General features: G+C 41.3%; 1 protein-coding gene across 4 annotated transcripts in view; it reads left to right on the plus strand.

The window, feature by feature from the left end:
• The window catches only part of loxl2b (lysyl oxidase-like 2b), a 43,285-nt gene that overhangs the window by 12,413 nt on the left and 6,204 nt on the right, over positions 1 to 24,668 (plus strand). For all 4 annotated transcript variants that reach the window (XM_088301620.1, XM_088301629.1, XM_088301622.1 and 1 more), the window contains exons 4-8: positions 10,026 to 10,237; positions 13,474 to 13,690; positions 15,941 to 16,124; positions 19,247 to 19,398; positions 22,168 to 22,335. In XM_088301620.1, the coding sequence (XP_088157746.1) occupies positions 10,026 to 10,237; positions 13,474 to 13,690; positions 15,941 to 16,124; positions 19,247 to 19,398; positions 22,168 to 22,335 (933 nt within the window). The remainder of the gene's footprint in view (positions 1 to 10,025; positions 10,238 to 13,473; positions 13,691 to 15,940; positions 16,125 to 19,246; positions 19,399 to 22,167; positions 22,336 to 24,668) is intronic.

Genomic DNA, 24,668 nt, shown 5'->3' on the forward strand with positions numbered 1-24,668 from the left:
AGAAATCCGCGTGCACTGCAGAAAAGGAACCACAAGGTTGAGTGTATTACAAACGAAAAGATAAATATCCCATTGCTGTGACATGGCACAAGTTTTGCAAGAGTGAGCCACCCATTTTGGCTTCACGCAAATAAATGTTTCTGGGGTTAAAGCTTGCAATGGCTTGATATTTCGAGACCCAACTGGTCATATACATGTCTTGTTATACTATAATACCTAACAGATTTTAGAATCTGAAAAAGTAAAAAATCAAAAAAAATGCACCGAGTGGGGCGCGCCATGCTTCAAACTCAGAATGTGCGCAGGCGCCACCACGCCCTTTCTAAAAAACATGAGTAAAGTCAGATGTCTGTGTTCATCGCAGTCTACATCCTGATATATTTTTCTAAATATCATGCTAGAATATATTGAGGAACTTATTTTTTATAATTACATTTATGTTTGCATTCACCGCCAGAAGTTTTCATTGGTGTGGTGGTTATCTCATCCCCCACAAGCTGTCATATCTGGTGCTGCGGTACTTAAATGAGCTGGAAAGCATTCGGTCACGTCATTTTCTTTCCACTTACAAAGCTACTGTTAGTTGGGCCTGTGTAAGTCTGTGGTCTTATAATTTGTATGTATGTGAATCCTAATTGTTTTCAATTTAAGATGCTTTTGTCTCTTCACGCTTGTGATTGACAGCCTAGGTTGGACTCCGACCATTTCCCAAAGTCAGCTGGATAAAATGTGACCCCAAACATTCTGAAAAGTAGAAAAGGGAATGTCGGTTGCCTTCCTCTGTTCCGTTTTGCTATCACTTATGGATTTTGGTATCTAGTTTTGCACTGATACATTGAATTGCCCAAGATTGAGGGCCGTTCAATTATTCTTTACATTTCATCCCACAAATGGCTTTTCCATCTGTGCTAGTTTTCCCCAAAACAAGACACAGGAAAGGCCTCTCTCCCAGGAGAGCGCCGGAACAAAACAAGACACACATGTTTGCAATCTTTTTTTTTTTTTTTGGGGGGGAGCCGAATGTCTCATATTTTAAGGGTGAGAGACCACGTGAAAAGTCTCAGATTTCCAGACTGGAAAGGAATTAAGAGGAATTAAATGGAACAGTTCACATTGAGCAGACAAAGAATAGGTGCTAACTTCAAGAAAAAGTTGAAGAGCTGTTGTCTTTTCCGCTTTTCCTTTAAGCTCCTTTGTGTGTACGGAATGGGCCTCATTCTCTAGCAGTGCGCTCGCACAAGTCTGTGATTATCAATATGTGTGCACTTTAATATATGCGTACTCTGCGAACAAATTTTGATCCTCCTCAGACCACATCACAAATGATGGATAAGCTTTTGAAAAAAAAAACAAAAAAAAAAACATCACGCACGTCTATTACTCAAGATGCACAAAGAATTAAAAGGAGTCGTTTACAAAAGCAATAATAATAATTTTAATGATATTAACAAATCTGGAATTGGATAATGAGTTGGCTAATGTCCTAAATAGCCCTGGATCATTATTTTTATTCTTGCACTGTTCATCTGTTTTAACAACAGTGCAGTTTTTGTTGAAATTCCAATCATTTTTGTCTGCATGTTTTGTGTGCACCATTCTATAATTCAACTTGGGAATTAATTTCCTTTATGTCAAGAAATCTTTACAATTTTCATTTTAATCACAGATGCAAGTAAACATTTCTAAATGTGTTTCTTTCTTATTTTTCTTTTCCTGAAATGTCATATCTTTGAGTTACAACGCAGGGTCAAACTTAATAACAAAAAAATGAAAATATCTCAAAAACCAAATGTGCTAGAAAGAAAAGATAAAGATATTTTTAAATCAGTGTCAAAAATAGTTTTAGTGACACCTAAAGCCGTCACTGATTAAAATTTGTTGTTGACCAGTGTTATTTGTTATTGTGAGTTTGTGTTCCATGTCGGCAAATGGATGCCCTTTTATAGGGAAATTAGGGCGGGGCTTATGCAAATTAGTGCATGGCGGACACTTAAACGGTCTTTAAGAATAAATTATGATTCATCAATATAGACCTGGCGTAGGCAACCTATGGCCCGAGGGCCACAGGTGGCCTGTTAAACGTTTTAATCCGGCCCGCCAAACTTGAAAAAAAATACATGAATAAACCTTGTTAATATTTTATTTTCTAAATACTCTGGTGTGTCAAAGACAGATGTTTTGTTGTGATGGTTTTGTTCACTTTCATTTAAAATTAAATGTTTTTGTTTTTTTTCTCCGATGAGGTGAGGTTACCAAAACACTCCATCCATCGGTTCTTGGTCCGGCCCCTCTGTCAAATTTTCAAAACCATTGTGGCCCACCAATCAAAAAGTTTGCCCACCCCTGATATATTATAAAATTGTCCAGTACGCACGTGTCAACTTGTGCGCAGAGTACAAACATTCCTACACGTTTTCTACTGAATGAGGCCCAACGTGAGGTTTGGCAGTCATGTTGTTTGCCTCTTCAGGAGATGCATTTAGCCGCCTGTGTTTTGTCATTTTTCTTTGAATTTGAAGTATCCATTGTCTCTTGGCTCACAAAAATGTCTGCAGCTGACTCATGTATTGTGTGTTTGGTAAACACAGACACAAGGCCACAATCACCACATGCCATCTTTGTTATGCTTCATATCGTACTACTTTGCACAACTGTATATTCTCTGCTCTGCGGAAAAATTCTGTTATGTTTGGCTGAACATACTGTAGCAGAGGACGGGTGATTTGTAGTGTTTGAATGTCTGGCATTGTTTTGGAGTTGGAGCAAAATAGCAATTTTTAGAAACTACTTTCTTTATTATTTGACTTACTGTATTATGTATGTGAGAGGAATCAGAAGCCAACTCAATATATTTCAATTATGCAGGCTGTTCTCATGCTCCTAAGTTTATTTTGTGTGACGATTAGATTTATATCACTATTATTGGTTATACCTCCATGTGTGACTCAATATGTCGTTTATTGCTATTTTTCTCAAACAATACTTTGTTTTCTTATCTAACAAAATAATTCTAAACGATATAAACGATACGTACGTGGAATCAATGCAGCCAGGTGAAAGTCAGTCAGTCTGTCTGACATTTATTTTCAGCCAAATGCCGAAATAAATATGTCAGTGCCATCAGTGGGCAAGAAGATGTCAGAAAATACAGAACACATTAACAAAAGACTAACAATAAAACTGTGCACAACTGCAACAACAGTTGGTTGCTTGGTTGGTTAATAATTTATTGAAAAAGCTTCAATAAAAGACAACATAACAGTCAATACGGAGACAAGCCAATCGAAAGACAAAGAATGAAGCTGAAGCTTATCAGGCTTACGCCTTTTTTCATAACAAAGCATATTTCAACCAAGGAAGTTATTGATCACATGGACACTACGAGAAACAAAATTCACCGACAAAATCATTGGCCACAAGAGCCAATACAAAATGTATCATCTCAAACAGTAGACTTTGTAAAGAAAGACAAGAAATTACTTTTTTTTTTTTTTTTTTTTAACACCAATGTCAAACTCAAATTTAAAGTGTGCAAACACTCTTCTACCCCATTCACCTATGTAGTCATTACTTTGGATTTAAACATTCTTTTGAAATAAATAATAGAAGCAATATTGTGTTTTCAACTTTCATGTTTCTGTTCCACTGATTTGCACCATTAATACAAATACTTCTCTGCTTTATGTTAGTACATGTCTTGTTTAGCTCAATTTATTTATTTAATTCTTATTGCTCTTTTCTGTAGTTTGAAACTGTCAGTCATATCAGAAGATGTGTTGTAGGCATCGGACCTGCTATGTTTTAGTTTGTTCTGTGGCAGTTGAAATGAGCACACACGACTGACTGTGAACACGTCTTTATTCCAAGACTGCCAACAATAGAATCACGCACAATAACAAATTTGCGCCAACAAACATTCACATGAATACGCCCCCAAACGGGATGCCTGCTGGGTGAGAGGCATGGTCCTAATGTCCGCCACACAGCTTCCCCCCGAACACCCAGAAGGTCGCTCAGAATGAAAACCTCACAGGGGGCTTCACCGGCCTGCCACAACGACTACGCAGGCCATCCTTTAGTGGTGCAGTTGAAACCCGGTGGGCAGGGGGGTCAGGCGAGACAGGAGCGGGAGCACGACACACAACGTCGTCGCGCGGAAGTGAGGGTGCGGACTTTGGAGGGCGACCGCGGCGAGGGACGTGGGCCGGCAACAGCACATCGCCTGCAACCAAATGAGCTGGTTTTAGCCTATCTACGGAGACGCACTCCCTTCGCCCACCCATATCAAGCACAAAACTCTTATCGCCGCGCTCCAGCACCCTAAACGGGCCGTCATACGGTGGCTGCAAGGGCGAGCGGTGGGCATCGTGGCGCACAAAAACAAAACGGGCTGACATAAGCGCGGACGGCACGAATACCTTGGGAACACAGTGGTGAACCGGTGCAGGGCTCAGGGGCCCCCCCGACAAAAAGGAAAAGGGCGGAGCGTCCAAACCGTCTGGCAGAAATTCACCAGGTACGCGAAGCGGCTGACCGAGCACCAACTCAGCAGGAGCGGCATTAAGATCCTCCTTCGGCGCTGAACGTAAGCCGAGCAAAATCCATGGTAGACGGTCGACCCAGTTACCGTCCGATAACGCAGCTCGCAGCGCAGCTTTAAGTGACCGGTGAAAACGTTCGCACAAACCGTTAGCCTGCGGATGGTAGGCAGTAGTGCGGTGCACGCGCACACCCAACGATACTGCCAAGGCTGACCAGAGCTCAGATACAAACTGGGGGCCCCTGTCCGAGGTGATATCGGACGGCGTGCCGAAACGCGCGACCCAGGACGACAGAAACGCACGGGCTATATCCACCGAGGTCGTGGAGGACAGAGGAACCGCCTCTGGCCACCTAGTCGTCCGGTCCACCATAGTGAGTAGGTGAGTAAAACCTTGCGAAGGGGGAAGGGGACCTACCAAGTCCACATGCACATGGTCGAACCTCCTGGCCGGAATCGGAAAAGGTTCAAGGCTCGACCTGGTGTGTCGGTGGACTTTGGCACGCTGACATGCTACACAGGCCGCTGCCCACATCCTGACGTCCTTACGAAGCCCGGGCCAGACAAACTTTGCCCCAACCAGCTTGACCGATGCACGGACGCCAGGGTGTGACAGGGAGTGGATCGAATCAAAAATCCGGCGACGCCATTCCAACGGAACTACAGGACGAGGGCGGCCCGTGGACACATCGCAGAGGAGAGCAGTGCGACCGCCCCGCAACACCACCTCCTCAAGCTTAAGAGCCGTACTCACCGCCTTGAGGTTGCGGATGTCAGGATCAACGGACTGGTCGGCAGCCATTTCCGAAAAATCAACCCCGAGCTGGACTGGACACACGATCGCGCGCGATAAACAATCAGCCACAGGGTTACACTTACCGGCCACGTGCCGAACGTCCGTCGTAAACTCTGAAACGGCCGCCAAGTGCCGCTGCTGACGGGCCGACCATGGTTCAGTAACCTTTGACATCGCAAACGTAAGTGGCTTATGATCCACGTAAGCCGTGAAACGGCGTCCTTCAAGAAGGAAGCGAAAGTGGCGCGTCGCAAGGTACAAAGCCAACAACTCTCGGTCGAAAACACTATACTTGCGTTCGTTATCCCGCAGCTTACGACTGAAAAACGCAAGAGGCTGCCACACATTTGCCACGAGCTGCTCAACCACTGCCCCAACAGCTATATCAGAAGCATCTGTAGTTAAGGCAACTTGCGCAGTCGCAATCGGGTGGACCAGGAGAGTCGCACTCGCCAGGGCGTCCTTAGTTTGTTGAAAAGCCTGTTCCCGCCGTGCAGACCACTCGACAGTATCATTAGCTTTCTTATTTTTCAAGGCATTGTAAAGAGGATGCAGGAGGTGGGCCGCACGCGGGAGAAACCGGTTATAAAAATTAACCATGCCCAAAAACTCCTGCAGCGCCTTAATTGAGGCCGGGCGGGGGAAATCCACCACTGCCTTCACCTTGGCGGGCAAGGGGACCGCGCCCTGTGCTGAAATCCGGTGGCCTAAGAAATCAATCTCAGCCAGACCAAAATGACATTTCGCTGGGTTAACGATCAAACCATGCGAATCAAGACGCTTGAAAACCTCTGTTAAGTGCGACAGATGTTCCTCTGGTGAAGGACTGGCCACCAGAATATCGTCAAGATAAACAAACACAAAGTCGAGGTTGCGCAACACAGAGTCCATCAATCTTTGAAAAGTCTGTGCTGCCCCCTTCAGTCCAAAAGGCATGCGCAAGAATTCAAAAAGACCGAACGGGGTTATCACCGCGGTTTTGGGCACATCTTCCGCCTGCACAGGCACCTGGTGGTAACCACGGACCAAGTCCACTTTTGAAAAAATGGTGGTGCCCGCCAAACGGGTGGAAAAGTCTTGAATGTGTGGAATGGGGTAACGGTCATGCGTAGTCACATTGTTAAGGCGACGAAAATCACCACAAGGCCGCCAGGAACCATCCCTTTTAGGCACCATGTGTAAAGGCGAGGCCCACGGACTGTTAGAACGCCTCACAATCCCCAAACGCTCCATTGTAGCAAACTCCCCTTTTGCTATCGCCAATTTGGCCGCGTCAAGGCGACGCGCGCGAGCAAAAACAGGCGGGCCGACCGTGGGTATGAAATGCTCCACCCCGTGTTTAGTGCATGCGGTGGAAAAGGCTGGAGTCGTTAGGGAGGGAAAGTCTGTCAGCAGGCGCTGATAAATGTCACCCGATGCCAAATAATTCGCATGCGTTAATGGCCCGAGTCCCCCAGCCTCACACGGAAAAGTAGCAAAAGAAACAGCGTCAATCAAACGGCGGTTTGCGACATCAACGAGCAGTCCATGTGCACACAGAAAATCCGCGCCGATAATGGGAACCGTGATTGCGGCAACAAGAAAGTTCCACTGGAAATCACGTCCATGGAAGCACAGAGTCACCGACCTGGAACCAAAGCTGATGATGGGCGAGCCGTTAGCCGCACACAGGGGTGGTCCGCAAACGCCGCCCGCCTTGTCCACGGCGGAGGGTGTAAGCAGGCTGACTTGCGACCCGCAGTCCACCAGGAAACGTCGTCCAGAGGACGAGTCTGTAAGGAAAAGCAGCTCGCTCTCTTTGCCGGCGCCCACAGCCACTACTGAACGCCGGCGTTGGAGTTTCCCGGAGCTTCGTAGGTGCAGGGGGGAACACAACGCCGAGCCCTGGCGCCAAACCGCTGATGGAAGAAGCAGAGAACCTTCCCACGACGCTTTCGAACGACCACCGCGGCCACCGTTGACGGATCCACGTCTGGTGTCGTCCCAAGGGTGGAATCGGCCGCCACACTTTGCACGGCGAACCGTCTCGTAGCCAGCAGAACTCGATCCGCTTCCTCAGCCAAACCTCGATGATCGCCGGTCGCCAGACAAGCGGAGTTAGCCAACACTGCGCGCACCGGAGATGGTAGCTGTCGCAGGAAAATGTGCGGGAAAATAAAACCGCCCTCATCCGAACCCAAGAGCGACAGCATATTGTCCATGAGATCCACTGCCGTGCCATCGCCCAAACCGGGCAGGGAAAGGAGCCTATCTGCCCTCTCTGAGTCCGACAAACAGAACCTCCTCAGCAGAAGCTGTTTGAGCGCGTCGTATTTCCCGCCATGTGGAGGTGCTCGCAATAGCTGCATAACACGACGTGTAGTCAGTTGGTCGAGGGACGCCACGACCATGTAGTACTTCGGGTCATCGGAGGTGATTCCACGAAGGTGGAAAAGCGCTTCCACATGCTGGAACCACGAAGCCGGATCGCTCTGCCAGAACTCCGGTAGCCTCACGGTAGCGGTGACGGCTGCAAGATGAGGGAGTTGGGGCGGCATGGCCGAGGAAGACACCTCTTCATCTACGACTTGAAACATACTCAGCGTCGGGGTCACCAATGTGGCAGTTGAAATGAGCACACACGACTGACTGTGAACACGTCTTTATTCCAAGACTGCCAACAATAGAATCACGCACAATAACAAATTTGCGCCAACAAACATTCACATGAATACGCCCCCAAACGGGATGCCTGCTGGGTGAGAGGCATGGTCCTAATGTCCGCCACAGTTCCTTCCTTTCCGACCTGTACTGTTTACGCTATTTATTTATCTAATATAAAGCAATGACGGCGTGGCTCAGTCACTGGCTCATTCAGATGAGATAGTGCAGGCCTGTCCAAGTCCGGTCCTGGAGATCCCCTATCCGGCCTGTTTTAGATGCATCTCTTCTGCACCACACTTGATTCAAATAATCAGGATCGTTATCAGGCTTTTGCAAATCTTGCTAATGAGTTGATCATTGGAATCGGGTGTGTTGGAATAGGGATACGCCGAAACAAGCTGGAAAGGGGCTCTTGAGGATCGGACTTGGGCACCCCTGACAAAGGGTGACTCTGCTGAACGCTTAAGACGGCTGACTCAACACAACAAATTGGCTCCGTGCTGCCATCTGCTGGAGGAAAATGAAATTAGCTTGTTGAAAAATTATGAAAACTGATTCTGAACTTTGACATTGATTAATTGAAACTTAGCATATAAAATTCCAATAGTTGAGTGTCTATTTTTTTGCACACCCCTACTTTATAACAGCGCAAGAAGAAGTCTTAGATGTATATAGGAGATAGCAAAATAATAAATCCCCCCAGAAGGATAGAGTAGGGGAGTATGGTGTGTCCATTTATTATTATTTGCGAAGTCCGTTGTAATTTGCATCGCTATCAAATATTTTTGCTCTTAGAGAGGTGTTCTTCAACTTTCTCGAGTATGATTATTTGGTTTAGACTTTTAGGATTGAGGGACAAAATGTCGATGAGCGACAAGTTGGTGTAATGATGTCTGACTTGCTTGTAGGCAGGGTGGGTTCAAGGTAATGATGGGGAAATGAAGCTTCAAATTTGCTTCATTAACCAGTTGTTGAATATTTGAGTCCTCTACATGGCACTGTTGGTTTAAATAAAGGGTGTGCTTTCAGCCCAATGTTGAACAGAGATTGCCTTCTTCGGGAATCTGGTTCATGAAGCAGGTTTGAAGCTTCATATACCCATCAATAGTTCAAGGTGCCACTCGGTGATTCTGAAAACCTGCAATGGGGGATGGTATTCTGTCTATCCTGTGATTGACTGACGACCAGTGCAGGGTGCAGTCTATTGTAGTTTGTTGTGTTTAGCTTCAAAGCATGTGCTATTGTGACGAATGATGAAAGATTAACGGCAAAACGGACTGTGAAAAATGTGGCCCACTGTCCATACATGAGCCAAACATCTAGGTTAATCAAAGTTGTCCATAAAATAGTGCTACTGCATTTAACACTACATTTGTGTTAATTGTATTCAAACGTGTGTCCCTCTCCTAACTAAGTGACACCGTTTTCTGCTGGTCAAGTCCATCACTGTTCTGGATTTGAATGAGTTGACAGGCACTCAAACTCAGTTTTAGTCACATCTTTAATTAAAAACAGAGCATGTCCTTTTTCAATCGTTTGGAAAGGAACTTTGGCATTTTAATTACAACTAATGACACAGGTGGTTTGATTCATCTGAATTCCGGCCACCATGGAGAATCTTAACTTTATGAGCTTTTAAAGGCAAGTATAGTTGCAGGGCATCCAGTAATAGTGCCACAGTTAAAATGTGTTTTATTTGAAAGTAGGTTTGATCACACCGAGCTAGTAGGTCTTGGGTGGCTAGGAAATGGGGTGTTTTATTGTTTATTATGTAATACAGAAGTCAAGGTTAGATCCATTCATCCATTCGGATCGCGGTGGGGTTAGAGCCAAGCTCGGTTGACTTTGAGTGACTCCCCCTGACTCTCTATGAACATGTAACCACACAGGGGGGTTGGAGTTGAAATTCAAAACTATATCGTCAGAACAGCATGGCAGATTTTATAACAAACATTCCATTTCATTCCAGTCCATGCTCTCCAGGTGTAATGTGGAAATAAAGCACATTTTAATTTGTTAATGTTTCTTCTTTCGTATTCCTTGCAGAACCTTGATATTCAAGTTGAGGATGTGCGCATTCGAGCCATTTTGTCTTCATTACGCAAGCGGATCCCTGTGACAGAGGGCTACGTGGAGGTAAAAGATGGCGGCAAATGGAAGCAGATCTGTAACACGGAGTGGAGCCACTTTAACAGCAGAGTCATCTGTGGGATGTTTGGCTTCCCTGCGGAAAGGAAATACAATGCTAGAGTCTACAAGTGAGTATTTATGTCTTGGGTTATGGTTGAATTATGTCTAATGGAGGTGAAAGAACACAACTACCACCTACCTTAAGTGGCTAGAATTAACCCAAATAATGTTCAGGTGTACTAGTAGGCGTTTCTGAACGTTTCCCAATTCTTTGAATCTTAAATCAGTCCCTTGTTCCAGCTGACGAAAATCAGCTCCAAAGCCGCCGCCATAGGTATTTTGTTCTTCTGGTGACGCGCAAAATTATGTTTGCACCAAACATACCTTTTGGAGTTATGGCATATTATGTTCAGCCTTGGTGCGACCTTCCTGTGTGGAGTTTCCATGTTCTCCCCATGCCTGCGTGGGTTTTTCCTCCAGGGACTCTGGTTTCCTTCCACATTCCAAAGACAAGCGTGGTAGGTTGATTCGTCTAAATTGTCCCTAGGTGTGATTGTGAGCGCGGGGGGTTGTTCGTCTTTGTGTGACCTGTGAATGGGTGGCAACCAGTTCAGGGTGTACCCGCCTACTGGCAGAAGACAGCTGGCATAGGCTCAAGCAAACCCGTCAGCCCTGTGAGGAGAAACGTACAGCGAATGTATGGATGGAAGTTCAACCTTGGTTTCATCAGACAATACAAATTTTTAATCAGTCAGTACTTGACAGAAATTTCTGCAGCCCCTTTAAAAGGATCATCCAGTCAGGATGGTCCATTATGCAATAACAAGATCAATTTATGTATCCTTTTTTTAGGAAACAAAATTAGCTTGTATTTTCAGTTTTATCGAATGGTTTTGGAGAAAACACAAACATGCTAACCTGTAGGCCATTGTGCCGCCTAAAGAAATGAATGAAAGAAATACATTTTTTCATGCCGCAAAATAACCAATCTCAATGTGTTCTTAGCTAATTAATTATCATAGATAATGTTCAACTATTGGGTGGCGATGTGTATTTAAGTCAGCATCTGACTTCAAATTCAGACGAAAGCATACAATTCGAAAAGAAAATTATTGCATATCTTTTTGATATGCGTATCACATATGCCATTATTGCAATATCAATATTTTTTTCGTTTTATTGTGCAGCCTTAGTAAATACAATTACAGTACAATACAATACAAGACAACTTCTGAACCTTTTAATTCAAAACATAGCCTCATTAAATAGCTTTTCTGTAATTCATTTCAATGCTTGAATATGAACTGAGTTTCATAGCTTTGTGAAGTCGGGCCTGGACCCTGGAGCTCGACTTGATGGGGCACCATCACCTCTTAAGTTCTACTTGGGTCAGCTGGTTTTTATTTTGTTTGCCTGCAAGCAAAATTACAAAGCAACCAAAGCATCCTTTCATATACACCAACTTACTGTAATCAATAACTGCTTTCTGGTGTTCAAGGTGTTGTTTACATGAGCCAAACAGCTACAAGTTAATTATAGTTGACCATATAATAGTGCTATTGCATTTAACACTAAATTTAGTTAGTGCGGAGGCTGGAATTTTCCTTTGCTGCAGCAGAGCATGGTGACTCCTCAACTTTCCATCTACGTGTCATTCTGCTCCCGCTATGACTCCTCCTGAAGTGTGTGGTGTGTTCTTTAAGGCTGCCATGAAAGGGACAGATGTGACTACTCTCTAATAATCTGACATGTGATCTACGCAGCCTCTAATATGGTTTTATCAAAAGTGCCTTTATGTTTCAATGACATCAAAATAAATACATTTTAAAAAAGGGGTTTAATTGTTCAATCAGATGGAGACCTGGAAAAAAACTGTATTAAAGGATGCAATATGAAAGCTTATGAGAGAAAAGCTATTAAGCCATGGTTTTATTAGGTACTGCTATAGCTCATAGTACAAACATACATGGGAAGTGCAGTTATGGAGGTGTATTCATTATATTATTACTAATACACTGACACATTCAATTTGGTCATAAACTATGTAGATCAGCATTTTTAGATGAAAATCAGTACTGAGATCAAATCTTTGTCAATGTAAAAACGTCCAAATTATTGTTTTCTGACAAAGTGCACCCAAGGTGCACGCCCATTATTTTTTTCTCGACTATCGAACCACTTTATTGCCACCACCTTCGCCATCTTTAATTGTTGTAACAAAAGTCATACTCAGCAATGGGCCACAGCTAAAAGGGTCTCGCTTCATTGACGTTAACATTGCCACCTATATAATAGGTTTGCATGTAAAAATGACATCAGTCCTAAAATGCCCAAACTATTGTGCAGAACGATTTTCTACTTTTGCAGGATGAAGTGTAATGTACATTTGCATTTTGGTGGCGATTGGTCGCCGTTTTAGACAACAGGACTGACTGATTTGTTGTAAATCTAATCACAAATAAAAGTATGTATGTCATTTTTCCATGCAAACCTGTTATATAAATGCCAATGTTAATGTCAATGGGGCGTCCCTTGAAGACACCTGGGTACAGTTTACAATTGTGGGGGAAAAAAAAATAACACTCTGAATCATTAGCGGAGGGTAACTTCCAACCCAGATCAATATCTTCAGTTCATAAGAGCAAAATAAGAAGTTATCAGAAGTTTCCTTCCATTATTGTTCTATCAAACCGTGCTAATATGCATTACAGCTGGCCTCTAATTGCACGGCTGTGGCGAACAAAATTAATAGTGAATCTCATCCTTTCCCAAATGCAAAACAAATGTTGCATTCACCATCTGTTTTTTTTTCACATTTATCTTCGACCTAGGACAGCAGTTTGGGATGTTCTGTTGTACTTAATGAGCGTAATAAATAATTTAATAAATTGGGATTCCTTAAAACGACAGATTAGCACCCCAGCAAGCCCCCTAGTTGTTAGCATAACAGGTTTTGCCATGTTTATTAAGTATAAATAACCTAATTACCATTTGTCATCTTAACAAAAACATAGAACAGAGCGTAATTTACATTTCGCCCCGACGGATTAAAATTATAATGAAATCTTAATAAATGGTAACCTTTTCATGCGCAATGAAAATTTTCTTTTCACATTGCAAATTTTAGTCTTGTCATCTCCAATGAAAATAAACCAAAGGCAAGCTAACACTCAGTGGCAAAATGACAACGTAAATGGGAGCAGTGATCAGAATTGAAAAACAATATTTAATGCCAAAGTCTTAATAGGCTTCCCAGTCTCTGCCCTTTTATTCCCCGATGTACATTATGTAGATATATTTGCATACATAAATGTGTCTAAGCAGTTTAGTATTATAATTGATGTTTCCTCCTTGTTCTGTGCAGGATGTTTGCTCGCAGGAGGAAGCCCACATACTGGGAGTTTGCCGTCAACTGCACCGGCAACGAGGCCCATTTGTCCAGCTGTAAACTGGGAAGGGATAAATCCTTGGAGACGAACGGAACCTGTGCTGATGGGTTGCCTGTGGTGGTGAGCTGTGTCCCTGGCAGAGCCTTTGCTCCTTCATCTGCGACTGGATTTAAGAAGGCCTTCAGACAAGAGGTACAGCCGCACTTAACCGCTGCTTACGCTTGAAAAGTACTTTGCTTGGTGTCAATTGAATCGTAGATGAAAGCAACCGTTACTACGGGCAGACCACAGGGGGCCGTGCCCGACCAACAACAGGCTTGTGCCACTCACTTGTGGTACGGATCTCTGAAATTGAATTTATTTATTTATTTTTTAATTTATTGAAGGTGTCTCTTAACTACGGAACCCCTTAAGGTGACATAGAAGTTAAAAAGTGTTTCCTCGACAAAAACTTTGCAATCCCTCACAATGATTGCGAGATAATACAAAGTATTTATTTATTTTTTATTTTTTTTGGGTGAGGTAATGCATTTTTTTTTAATGTGCCTTTATGTACTTTCCGGTTAGTTTCACAACCCTGTTTGAGAGACGACAGTCTTAATATATACAGTACGTCGTAGATGGCAAGAATCAAGGACGTGGACTTCTTGTGGACAAGAAATGTCCTCTTTTGTTTAGCGCTCGCTTCAGATCTCTTTCGCTTATTTGGAAACTGCTTAATATCAAGAACTGATTTTATGTCTTTATATTTCAAGCCAATTTCAAAGTAAAACCCACACAAGTGAAAAAGATCCATCTTTGTTGCCTTCGTTTACCCAGAAGATGACCTGGAAGTACCTACATATGCGTTAAAAATTTTTTAAAAAAGCGTTCCCTTACAAAAAACAAACAAAAAAATGGTGTTCTCGCAGTCTTTGCAAGGGAAAGCAAAGTTGTTATTTTATTTATTTATTTTTTTAAACTTCTGTGACACCTTCGGAGCTCCGAACTTAACACAAAAGTAGTTTCTATGATTAAATACAAATCACAAGCATTGTCATGGGTGGGCACAGCCTCATATGGGCCCGCCCACAACAACGGTTATGGTAAACTTTGATACATGAAAAATGGTTTGAGATGTACAGATTAAGTGACTTTTGGCTTGTGAACCAGCGGGACATGCTCACAAGACCCACCCATGATATGGAGAGAGCTTCTAAAAACACTTTAAAAATAGGTTTAAACCTCCCAAACATATTTAAACTTATTACAAAACACTCCAAATAAACAAATAAAAGATTCAATTAAACTTATTCAAACCCTCACTTAAGGTACCATTCCATAGAATTTCTCAAATTCAAAGATGAATTTAGAGGTCGCCCTGCAGAGATAGCTGAGTTTATTGCCCTTAATCCCTTGCTCAAATTAAACGCAATTTAAAATTCTTATTTTGGCTCTCAATTTCTTCTTCACACAGCTCCGTGTATCGCTTCTGTGTTTCTGCCCTCTTTTCCTGTCAAAATAGAGACTGTTGGATAGCAACATTTTCCAAATACGAGTAAAAGCATGCTTGCTTCAAGACTATCTCAGGGGGTCGGTAAAACAAAACCTTGGAAACAATTAACTTCCGTTTTTATAGTGAATAACATTTTCACAATTTTTGCAAAACAAACAATTCTGAATGCAGCTAGTTACACATTAGCGTCCCAGAACTTTTCTCGGTCTCTCTTGTCACAGGAAGCGAATTCGCAGCATGCAGCAGTGCAACCCGTTTAGTATGTGTTCGAGAGACGCAGAGTATGTCGCTATGGGAAAATCTAGTGGTGGCTTGAAGCTCATCAGTAAAAATTAATAAATACACCATGTCACGTTAAAAGACGCAGGGTTCAAAGAGTGGGGAAAAAGTAGCTGCTTGTAGTCAGGATGGTATGACGTTCTCTCGGTCGGGGGTAATAACGTCTATAACTGTAATAGTTCGGGACGTCTTCTTAATACTTCGTATCTCTTCCATCCAACTTCAGTTCCTGCATGTTGTGGCACAACATGGAAGGTGTCCAAGTCGAAATTCAGACGTCCCTGTGCAATGCAAAAATCCATAAAAGACCATCTGCCACATAGCTGGCGTGTAGTAGCGGATTTTCTGTGTATTTTTCATTAGTTGATGGTGTTTTACATTTTCATACTATCTTATTTTGCAAAAATATTCCTGCATAATGAGTCATTTCAACAAGTTGTCGTATCCATTTTGTCAAGTTGAATTATTTCGGGTATTAAAGCATGCGCCAACGTCTCTGAATGCAACGTATGATGTACAACAGAAGTATAAACTGTATAAACTCAGCTGCACGTGTGTTTATGTGTACAATTAAACACTTGGCGTTTTTCTAAACAGTTGCTGGGAGATCTGTATCACATTGCCTGCTTTCGTCTCCAAACACTCTGGTTGATTTTCTCTTTCTTCAGCAACCACTGGTTCGTGTGCGTGGTGGGGCCATAGTTGGCGAGGGCCGTGTTGAAGTGCTGAAAAATGGAGAGTGGGGCACCATATGCGATGACAAGTGGAACCTGCTTTCTGCCACAGTGGTGTGCCGAGAGCTGGGCTTCGGGACAGCCAAGGAGGCCCTGTCCGGTGGTCGCCTTGGACAAGGTGGGTGACTTGTAAATGCATACAAAGGGGTAAAACTTCCAGGAGTCAGGAGATGTTCAGTGCAAGCTTGTTTTAGGTTGAAAAGGGAGTAGGCTTGATGATTTTTTTATTGGCCCTACATATCTGAAGGGTACACTTTCAATTCAAGTAAATCGTCTGTTAGCCGCTTTGTTCTGAAAATGTGGCTATATGTGAGCTCTTCCGAATGTGACATTGCATTAGTGTAAAGTTCTTGCGTGGTCTACAGGTACACATCTGAAGACGAATTGACAATTACAATCAGCTTTACTCATCATGCTTTTTCTTTGTCTTTATGAGGGGGCTCACTTTTCTCTTGAGAACAAGTATCTGCAAACTTTGTTGCAGCAACACCCTAATTTTGCATGTGATTGAATGCACCCCAAGTGCTTAAAAAAATAAAATTAATATATATATATATAGGATGGCCGAGTGGTCTGAGGCGCCACGTTCAGGACCCAGTCTCCCCAGGAGGCCTGGGTTCGAATCTCGAATTTCCCCATTGTGGGACTAATAAAGGGAATATTATTATTATTATATATATATATATATATATATATATATATATATATATATATATATATATATATATATATATATACATATATTCATTTATGTAGAACAAGGTATTTAAATGTAATTATTTTGCATGATCATTTGTGCAAAACCACTGATAGACTATAAAAAAGATTTTATTTGTTAGGGTTGTGAACCATTGTTAGCAGTCATATAATATAGTTCATGCTGGGACACGTTTTTTGGGGAGCAGGGTAATTAAAACAATAGAAACAATTTTGATATCCTTTTTTCTTCTTCCGAGGTATTGGATCAGGACTCTGTACCAGCAAATACTCAAAATGACCTTGCACTCAGACTTGGAGGCATAAAAATGTGATCCGGACATCCCTCTTTCCAACATTATGATGCTTTTACAGAATATTCATGGAATTTTTTTAAAAACGAGCGGCAGTGTAAATCATTGGTCCTCAACCATGGTGCCGTGGCAGACTGTACAAATAAAAGAACTTGCGGTGCTTCCGATTTATTTATTATTCGCGTGTGAAAAATATTTTATTTTGAAAAGCGACCGGATTCTCTCCTTTGCATCCATCTATGATCGACTCTTTATGCATGTCAAGATGCTAATTGTCTCGCTCACAAGGATTTTGTTGGAGTCACTATTTTTTTTCACAAAATATACATGCACAATGTAGAACATAGCAATATGTGTGCAATTGTGCAAGCGTACTGATCAAATCTACTTAGTGTATATTTACAAGGCCAAAAAACTCAAACAAGATGGGACATTTTTATTTGATGTAAATTGTAATGTGTCATGGGGATTTTTTTTTCTCTTTTTTACAGGATGTTGGAGCATATTGTATGAGTTAGCCACACAAACCAGCCGGTGGAAAAAATAACATACACGGAAAAGTCATATCCCGTTATCTAAGTAACCACTTCGGTAATGATGGCCTCCAATGATGGCCTCCACGACTTGCTTTCCAGACTCCAGACAGTACATAATGTTTATAACACGGGGTCGCATGAAGTGTTTTACAGCGTCTTCTCAGCACGTTTTACAACTAAAGTGGCTTGCCCTGTGGAAAAACTAAACGATGCTGCTGACCCATTGAAAATCACATACTCAACAGATGTTTTATAGACTCAGTTTATCTGTCATCATGCCATGAAAATCGAGATTCATTGAAAAGAAAAAACAGAGCAAATGTATTAAATTGCCCTTCTAACGCATGTTGTATACCAAAAAACGTTAGATTGTTGTAGGTGGAAAGTTTGTTTGTGTGAAGCAAATACAGTGATGTTTGTGATACTAGTGCCCCAACTTAAGAGTTTGTCAAGGTAGGATCCGTCGTTCGACCAACGTCTTTCCTCAGACTTGCAAGCAAATGTCTGACATAAGAGAGTTGGATGGCAGCAGTAAAACTCAACTCCCTTCACAACAATCAGCAGGTTGGCAGATATGGAACAACTGTTCAAAAAAGAGGCTTGAGTCTGTTTATTGCCACTGCCAGTCAAAGTTTACTGTCAAACTAAATATGAAGCAAAAAAAAAAAAAAAAGATAATTGCATGTTGTGTATTTAAAACAACCTCATAGCTTTGCATGAAACTTGTCCATTTAGCTTAATGCTAACAAGCAATGCAAAATGTGAGAGACAGGCTAATGAGTAGTTCGGATTTGTTTATAACCTTTCAAGCAACAAATATTAAAGCACAAATGGTATAGCAACATTTATAGACAGACAACATCACAATGCTTACAGGTCTATGTTCTTTGTGGGAAAAGAAATGAGCAACATTACTGCAGCTTACTCAGTCAATTTGTTCGCATGCGTCTGTATTATACTGCCTCCTGGTGGCCAAAGTACACACACTTAGTGATGGGAAAATGGAGTTTCTAATCTGCTTCATGAGCCAGTTGTAGTATTTTTGGACTCCTGTAGATGGCACTATTGGTTTAAATAAAGGGTTTAAAAAATGGCAAGTCAGTGTACTTTCAGCCCAATGTTGAACAGAGAGTGCCATCAACAGGAGTCCTGGTTCATGAAGCAGATTTGAAGCTTCATTTACCCAATACTACACACATCCAAAGGAGCAGCATAATGTCCTTTGAATTGAAGCAAAACACATGGAAAAAAACAGTTTCATTCTTTACTGTCATTACATTACTGTAGTCTATATTTTATAAAGTAGAATATTATAGAGCGCTATTTCTTTACTAATAAACATTACAAACTTTTTTTCCATTCATTTCAATGGGGAAACATGATTTGAGATATGAATGCTTTGAGTTCCGAGCCTCGGAAATGACTGAATCAACCTTAAAGGCAAATATACATCTATCTATCTATCTATCTATCTATCTATCTATCTATCTATCTATCTATCTTAATAATGTTGCAGTGAGGCTACAGTGACGGAAAATACATCAAAATGCAACAAGAATGGTCAAATATTTTTCCACGACATTTCTGGTTTAAATTTTTGACTGAGTTTCCTTTTGTAAAAGCTGGTGGCTACACAGTGTTTTTTAGGAAATGCAGAGAAAGTGTCATTTTCAAGCATTTATTTTTTTTGCAAGGCATGGGCCCCGTCCATATGAATGAAGTGCAGTGTTCTGGATTTGAGAAGTCCATCACTGAGTGTTCCTTCAACAAGGAGTCTCTGGGCTGCAGCCATGAGGAGGATGCTGCTGTCAGATGTAATGTCCCTGCTATGGGCTTCCAGGAGAGGGTGAGCTTCAGATTTATTTTCGTTGTTTTTATTTATTTATTTTATTTTATAAACAATGTCTCCACTGCCTTGTTTCTCACAGCAATTTGAAAGAACATAATACACAATAGGAGTGAAATAATTCCTGATTTTCTACTTGTTATTCTCAGATCCCATGAATTATGAGTGTGACTTTTTCCGGTCCACCCTCTGTCCGCGACCTGGGCACCCTTCCGTCAATGTCCCTCCATCTTTATTCATAAGATAATTGTCCTGATTCCCATCCCTCCTGCGTCCTTTTAAAGCCTTTCCGCCCTTGCATTTCACCAGTCTGCCCCCCTGCCCAAACAAATAAAGATATAAATTGTCCGTGCATGACGGGAGGCTAACAGGCGAGGTTTCATAATTTGTGAACATTATTTAAAGCTCATTAGCTGGCTAATGTCCAATTCACATCCATTAACTGTAGTCAATGGACTACAAAACACACCTGATTCAAAGCCCCGATAGCAAAATTTAGCCATAAAAACGGATTTGTACATACTTTTGCAGCTTCGGACGAATAGCCACGGGTCTTCATGTTCATAAATGGAGGATTATCTATATTCTTAACACCAGGAGACACTTTTTACCACTCCAAACAATGCCAAGCACAGATATAGTTACAGAGCATACCGGAACCTTTCTCAGACTCTTGTTGTCAAATGAACCAAAATCACAGATGATCTGAGAGGTTGCCCTGCAAAGATAGCTGTATTTATTGCACCTCATCCCTTGCTCAAATTAAACGCAATTTAAGATGCTTATTTTGGCTCGTAATTGCAGGGATTGCTTCTGTGTTTTTGCCCACTTCGAATCTCTTTTTCACTCTCTCTCTCATTCTCTCTCTCTCGTTCTCTCGTTCTCTCTCTCTCTCTCGCTAACGTTCTCTCATACTCAAAGCTTAGAGCTCTCTCTTGACTCCATAACTCTCTCGAACTGGGACTCTCTGTTGAACTCTCAGGCAGCATTACAAGATTTCATTCTGCTCAAAGTGGAAATATTTTAATTCTTTGCACGCGGTTCAAGACGATTAAACAGATGGACAAAAACCCACTTCTGGCCTAGCTTAGTCCGTCCTTTTCAAAATTCTTCATGTCCTCTGTCCCCCATCCCAAAAATGCACATCCGCCCGGGACAAAATGTCTGCATATTAGTACTTACAGAGTAATAAAGTTGATCATGTTTTGTTAAAGTATGTGCTCTTAAGAACAAAGGAAAACTTGATATATAATAACCGCAACAATGTTAATGCTGATTATTATTAAACAAAAATTATTGAATTTTTTAACAATTTATTATGTCGTCGCCCAAGTTATTACTGACTAGAAACACTCCAAACGCACGTCATACATGAACTATTCCGGGAAAAAAACTGTGTTTGGCGGACTAAGACTAAAGTGTACATGTAAAAATCAATCTGTTCCTATGACACTGCTCTCAATCTCTGTAGTTGGTAACACAAGCACACTGTTTGAGGCGTGTGTTGCTATGGGATCTTTTGGTCCACAAAATCAGAGGTGCATATGCACAACGTTTAGATGGTCTTTTCAAATGAAGATTTTCAGACTAAGCCTTCTGTGTTCCTCATCCCAGGGTAGGGGCTTGAAACTGCAGCGATTAGCACAGCAACATTCTCTCATCATCCGGTGGGAATGTTCACAAAATTGCTTTTATAGCCATTGACTGAATTTTTTTCTGGCTGTTTGTACAACAGCCAACACGTTCGCAAGCTGGGCCAGATGTTTTTCAGTGCTTTGGGGGCATATGATGGTTTAGAAAAGGAAACAAAAAAAATTTCAAATAAACCGCTCCAGTCAAACAAGTCATTAACAAATGACGACTTATGGTGTCTTCCTGGAAGTTGCACCCATAATTGTTCCTCCATCTGAGCCCTCAAGAATAAATTGGATACAACGATCCAACAACTGCAAGATGTCTTTGTATACATGCAGGTTAATCATCTGACTAGTGATCGGTAAATGAAGCTTCAAATCTGCTTCATGAACCAGTTGTAGTATTTTTGGACTGCTGTAGATGGCACTCTCTGTTCGACATTGGGCTGAAAGCAAACTGACTTTCCATTTTTTAAACCATTTATTTAAACCAACAGTGCCATCTAGACGACTCAAAAATACAACAACTGGTTCATGAAGCAAATTTGAAGCTTCATTTTCCCATCACTACATCTGACATTTACTAGGTCACTGGCATGGAACTATAGGATTTATTTTTAATTGGCCAACACTTTAAGATATAAAAGTATAAATTGGTGCACATTGTCAAAGTGCAACTTGCAATCTACCTGCTTATCATGGAAATGTTGAAACGTATCTTGTAACCAACAAGGTGCATCATTAGCCTTTTCTAAAACTAGCTCACTTGTGATCTAAAACTAGCTCACTTGTGATGTTTTCTAAGGAATGTGATCATATGAAAATGTAAACACTTCAAATTAAGTGTGAAATTTTGGTATTTATTATTTTTAAAAATTAGAAGGAAAAGTGATGAACAGAATCAGTATTTAGATATTACCACAATTAAGACCACAGCTAAAAAGTAGTTTGAGCAAATTTGTTATGACAAAAGTGGTAGCCCTTCAAATTAAGCACAGTTAAGTCTGACTTCCTCCTTTATACTGTAGATAATAATATAATTTAAAGCCCTAAACCGTATTCCTTCAAAATCCACTTCTGTGCGACTGATTGTTTGTTATGAATATGAGCCTAATACAATGTGCCTCTCCTGTAGTTGCGTTTGAGTGGAGGTCGAAACCCCTTCGAAGGTCGTGTGGAAGTCCTGGTGGAGAAGAACGGCTCTCTGGTGTGGGGGACCGTGTGCAGTGAGGGCTGGGGGACCATGGAGGCCATGGTGGTCTGCAGACAGCTGGGCTTGGGCTTTGCCAGCAATTTTTTCCAGGTATGAGCAAAGAAACCAGATGGAGGAAGTTGTTATGCACAGCAAGCGATGCAAAATGACTTCTAGTAAATAAACAAAGCGGGCGGAAAAAAAACATTTGGATTCTGGACAAAATGTCAATCTTTCAACTGAGTATAAATATGAGTACCCCAAACAAAGCAACAGTTCTAGCTACATATTTAGAATATGGACCACTGTTTACTAATTTAGTGCAAATCCCACACTGTCAACCAAAGTGTACCAGTGTGTCAATCTGTCATAGAAAAAAGAATAGTAGGAATTCATTTACTGATTTTTAAATGCATATTTGTCAAAAAGTTTCAAATTTTACTTTCAATCTTATATTCCAGCAGCAGTATTAGTAGTACAGTAGTAGAATATCAGGGCCCTTTTAAGGCACATGTGTCAAACTCAAGGCCCGCGGGCCATTTTATGAGGCCCATGAAAGCTGAGAATGGCTCAATTGTCTTAAACTAAATGTTTCTTTTGCATTAGGCATAACAAAACAAGCATTTAATTCCAATTCAGTTTGCTGGCAGGGACCTATGTAGATATGTGTGTCTCAATTTTAAACCTGAAATCATTTGAAAAACCTGAGCTTATTTTTATTTTTTTTTTACAGTATCAATAGTATCATAGCTTGTAACTGTGATTCACAAGACACAAAAAGGACTCCACCGGTGACCTGAAAAAAAGAAAGTAATTATTGTTCGCCAAAGCAAAGCTTATCAGGTTTGGATTTATGTTTCAGAAATTGTGTCATAATAACTGGCAACAAGCAATGATTTTTTTTCATAAATGCATAACATTGACGAGTAAGTTACATTTATTTCATCTTACATTTGGTCAAATTTTGTTACATTTATACTGTTGAGTTGCATCTTGTCGTTTGAAGGCAAGCATTATGCTGATATGCCCCTCACTGAAAATGAGTTTCACATTTCAATTTTTCAAATGTTTTGCTGAATTTTCTCCAAACATAGCATTTATATGGCATTGTGCCATAAACTGGATTGTTCACCCTTTGCCACTTTCATATCATGTTTTTCAAGGAATCCCCAAAATACAGGTTTTCTTCTAATGCAATTATGGCATGATTCAATCACCACTGCAAAATGTCAATCATCATCATCAAGAGTCAGTTAGAAATAACAGTAGACAAGTTTGCAACTTTGAATGAACACTGAAAAAATAAATCGTCTAACAGTTAACCCCAGTCACCCCAAGACAAAAATGTTTGCTTGTTTTAAATTCTAATATTTAGTCAAGTACTGATTTGTGTGAAGCCAAGTTGATCTCAAGTTGTATTGTAAGTAAAACAAATGTTACTCATTTCTCTTTTTGGTTTAGTTGGGAGTTTCCAAAACTATTCACTTGCTTAAACCAAGAGGATGATCAGATAACGCATCTTTCTCCTTTAATGAGAGGAAATACTTGAGGAAGCTCCATTTTATGTTTGCAATGAGTTGGACAGAACAGCGTTATGCAAGGGGAACCTGCATTGTGATTTTTATTTCTTTGGGGGAATTCAAGGGCGCCAAGCTGAAGGCAGGTATGAGAATGACTGTCTTTGCATTTGACATAGTTGTAAGTTATGCAATGAAGTCAGGGGCTTGTACCGTTTTTTTAAGTAGGGCCTCTGGCAGTGTTGAGTCCTTCGAATCATTCAGTCCATGATAAACAAATAAAAAAAGAATGAGATAAAGAGGAACATGTTTTTGGTTTACTAGTTAACTATTCTAGTATCACATTTCATTCAAGATTAAAATCTGTCGGCCGGTGATTAACTGCAGTATAATGTAGTGATTTCACTCATCTGGCTTCTAGTAAATCTGAAGAAATACCACAGTGCCCTCCGGTGGTCAGAATTGGTCATTGCACTGCAATGGCAAAACAATGATAGCAGCTCGTTACATTGGTTGCCCACTTTCGATCGTTTTTCTACTGATTGTTACTTGCTGAGCAAGGGAGGCAGTGTACACCCAAGATTGGTTGCTGTGAAGAATCACAGGGCACATAAAATAGACCAACAGCCGTTTACAGTAACATTTAGGCATTCTGATTATGTTGGGGTGGGGCGGGCGTCAATGCAAACAGAATACAGAAAGCTACAAGCACACACAATTGAATATATTATTTTATTCTTTCATTTTGCTCTTTCATTTATAAAATAAGAAACAAAAATATGAGGGCAAATGTTTTTCCATCCAGAATGAAATGGAGATGAAAAAACAGTAATTCATGCCAGTGAATAATCATGAAAACCATTTCAAGCACTTTGCATTCAATTGAGAAACTGCTCAATTTAGTTCAAATGTCAGTTCTGTTTGGAA

Source organism: Idiotropiscis lumnitzeri, chromosome 1 (genome assembly GCF_059441095.1).
Source record: "Idiotropiscis lumnitzeri isolate Australia: NSW breed Sydney's pygmy pipehorse chromosome 1, RoL_Ilum_1.0, whole genome shotgun sequence".
In the NCBI taxonomy this organism is placed as follows: domain Eukaryota; kingdom Metazoa; phylum Chordata; class Actinopteri; order Syngnathiformes; family Syngnathidae; genus Idiotropiscis; species Idiotropiscis lumnitzeri.